General features: G+C 43.9%; 1 protein-coding gene across 1 annotated transcript; it reads left to right on the top strand.

The window, feature by feature from the left end:
• On the top strand, positions 1 to 1,791 carry LOC131302917 (xyloglucan galactosyltransferase XLT2-like). Its single transcript, XM_058329708.1, has one exon. The coding sequence runs from the start codon at positions 1 to 3 to the stop codon at positions 1,789 to 1,791; it is 1,791 nt and encodes a 596-aa protein (XP_058185691.1).
• Positions 1,792 to 3,345: the final 1,554 nt, after the last annotated feature.

Here is a 3,345-nt window from a genome sequence, read left to right as displayed (position 1 = left end):
ATGTTGCTTCCAATTTTCGGCCACCAGTCGGAACCAGAAGGCCCTACAAAGGGCCACAAGAAATCCCGAAACCTTAAAACCAGAATACAATCATTCCTATCCAACCTTACTCCAATCCGTCGAACTCTAGTCTTCGTAGTAATCCTTTTCCATGTGTTCCTCCTCTGGTACTCCCTATCTCTATTCCCTCGAGCACCGACGAAATTCCAAGCCGGAGAATCTAGGATAGTAGTAAATATCCCGTCGAAAACTTACGGCCGCTTACCAAATAAAGGCAAATCAAATATCCCATCAAAAACTTACGGCAGCTTGCCAAACAAAGGCGTATCAAATGTCTCACCGGCAACTCATCATGGCAGCTTGACAAAAAAAGGCGTATTAAACATCTCACCGGAAACTCACGGAAGCTTGGCAAAGGAAGGCGTGTCAAATATCTCCTCGACAACTCACGGCAGCTTGTCAAACAAAGGCGTATTAAATACCTCACCGGAAACTCACGGCGGCTTGGGAAAGGAAGGCGTGTTAAATATCTCCTCGACAACCTATGGCAGCTTGCCAAACAAAGGCTGTGATTCTGGTAGGGTTTACGTCTACGATCTTCCCACGATGTTCAACTACGATATCATGAACAATTGCACCGAAATAGAGCCGCGGGCCGACAAATGTGACAAGAATTTGAACGACGGTCTCGGACCAGTGGCGAGAGAGTTTGCCGGAATGCTACCGGAGAGTATTATCCCTGCGTTTTACTGGACGGACATGTATTGGGGCGAGGTGATATTCCACAATCGGATGCTGAATCACAAGTGCCGAACGCTAGAGCCGGAATCCGCTACGGCGTTCTACATACCTTTTTATGCTGGGCTCCGTCTGAGAAAATACTTGTTTGACAATCACACCGCAGGAGAGCGCGATTGGCATCCTGAGATGCTGGTCAAGTGGCTCCAGGAACAGAAATGGTGGAAGAGATCCAACGGCTCCGACCATTTCATCATGTTTGGACGGATGACATGGGATTTCCGGCGGAGGGGAGGCGGTGACGCCGACTGGGGGACCAGATTCCTCCTCATGCCGGCGATGCAGAACGTCATCCGTGTATCCGTCGAGCGTAGCATTTGGGACGACCTAGAAATCGCTGTACCCTACCCGTCAATATTCCACCCTAGGTCAGAATCCGATATCATAGAATTGCAAGAGTTCGTCAGGAGCCACCGCCGGAACCACCTTTTCACCTTCGTCGGCGGCGGTCGGTCTAAGATCAAGAACGATTTCCGAGCGGTTTTAAAGAGCAAGTGCCTCAACGAGTCAAGCGTGTGCCGCCACGTCGACTGCTCCTTGAACAACTGCGTCGACGGGAAGACAGAGGTCATGGCGGCGTTCCTCGATTCCGATTTCTGTCTCCAGCCGAAGGGGGACGGGCTGACGAGGCGGTCGGTTTTCGACTGCATGGTCGCCGGATCGATCCCGGTTTTCTTCTGGAGAGGGACGGCTTACTTGCAGTACGAGTTCTCAATCATGCCAGATGAACCGGAGAGTTACTCGGTTTTTATAGACCACGGCGACGTGCGTAACGGAACGGATATAAGGAGAGTGTTAGAAAGTTATGGGAGGGAGGAAATCGAAAGGATGAGAGAGAAAGTGATAGAGTATATACCGAGATTTATGTATGCAAGACCGAGTCGGGGGCTGGAAAAAACAAGAGATGCTTTTGATATTGCTATTGATGGGGTGTTGAGAAAATACAAGGATCACATGGAGAGTGGTAGTAGGATTGGAACGAAATATGAGTGATTAAATGTACACATTGTTCATTACTTGTATCTCATTGTTATGCATGTTTTCTTAGTTCGTTTATATTTTTTGTTTACCAGAATTTGTATTTTTTGCTTATCAAAATTTGTAGCCTATGTAAAGGCATGCTAAGGCTTTGTTTTCATGAAACAAATGAAGCCTAGGTTTTTCCGAAGTACCAAAAAAAAGAAAAAGAAAAAGAAATTGAATGAGAGTTTAATTAGGTTCTTGACAATTGACTTTTCTAATATTGTATGAGAGCTTCTGGCAAGTACAATTTGAGTTGCTGAGCAAAAAAAGTACAATATGAGTTTGTTTTTCTTTCTTCATTTTTTTACCTTCTTTTTCATCGTTGAAGGTTTCTTGAGTACTTTTTTTTTTTTGAAATGCGAAAAAATTTACTCCATTAATCTTTGAAAACAACTTACAAAAATTAAAAGGACCCTAAACAACATCAAGCCGGAGAAAAAAAAAAAACCCACATGGAGAAACAACAAACTCCAGCAATCATATACCAAGAAGGACCCAAAGAGAGGGAAAAACAAACCAAAGTTGGCAAGAAGCCAACAATGACATAGCACCACCAATCCCAAATAGACTCCTAAATAGACTCCTGACGCCTAAGACCCAAAACAACATACATCCAAAGATCCGAAAAAGAAACACTCCACCCAAAACCTAATAATTCAAGCAACATACAAAAGACACCTAAGAGCCAATCAACAGATGAGAAGCATGATCTTTGCCCTTTCCTCATCATCGGCTTCCATAATCGCGATTCTTCGAATAACATCTTGCTCATCGGCCATGTAATGAAGGCCCATGATCTTGTTTACCTCTCAAATAGCCCGAGCCTCATCAAGGTGAGTCCTGCTAATCCCTTCAAAAGAAATTGGTAAAGCAGCAGCTGCAACAGCATATCTAAACAGAACACAACTTTGCTTCTTTTTTTCGCCCTTCTTCTTGATTTTTGGAATGCATAAAATTTGTTTAATCGACTTCTGCTTCCATTTTCCTTTCTCAGAATTCTTAACCTCTTTCCCCTTTGTATCAGCATTGAGATCCACACATAGCTGGATACCATCTAAAGAATCAACCACATCCTCATTATTTATAAAGCCCTCTTCTGAAAGATTGTCAAACTCTGCAACACCAACATCAACATAATCCAAGGTTTGAATTGGGTTGTATCATCCACAATAATGTCGCCATCCCCATTATTCAGAATAGGTTCCGAGGGTTCAGAGCCAGCCACGACCAAATTTTCCCTTTCAAGATTAACCTCATTGAGGTTAGGTTCGGTCCCGTTGATTGCCAAGGAGTTTTTTCACAATGGGATCCACTCCTTTGGGGCATGATTATGCTCCACATCAAACGAGGACCCATTTGTTTCACTAACTCGCAACACTGAATTCTTGTCCTTCTCTGAATTCCTTCATCAACCACTTCTTTTTGTTTGCCATTCTCTTGCGTCCTCGTGTCAGAATCAACCACTATTTCTTCCACCTCATCACTATCCTTCTCCTCCTCTGATTCTTTTTTTGTATATGAGGA

The sequence above is a fragment of the Rhododendron vialii genome, chromosome 10a, assembly GCF_030253575.1.
Source record: "Rhododendron vialii isolate Sample 1 chromosome 10a, ASM3025357v1".
Classification (NCBI taxonomy): Eukaryota; Viridiplantae; Streptophyta; class Magnoliopsida; order Ericales; family Ericaceae; genus Rhododendron; species Rhododendron vialii.
Note: the sequence above shows the minus strand (reverse complement) of the source record. Positions and strands in the feature narration are given on the sequence as shown.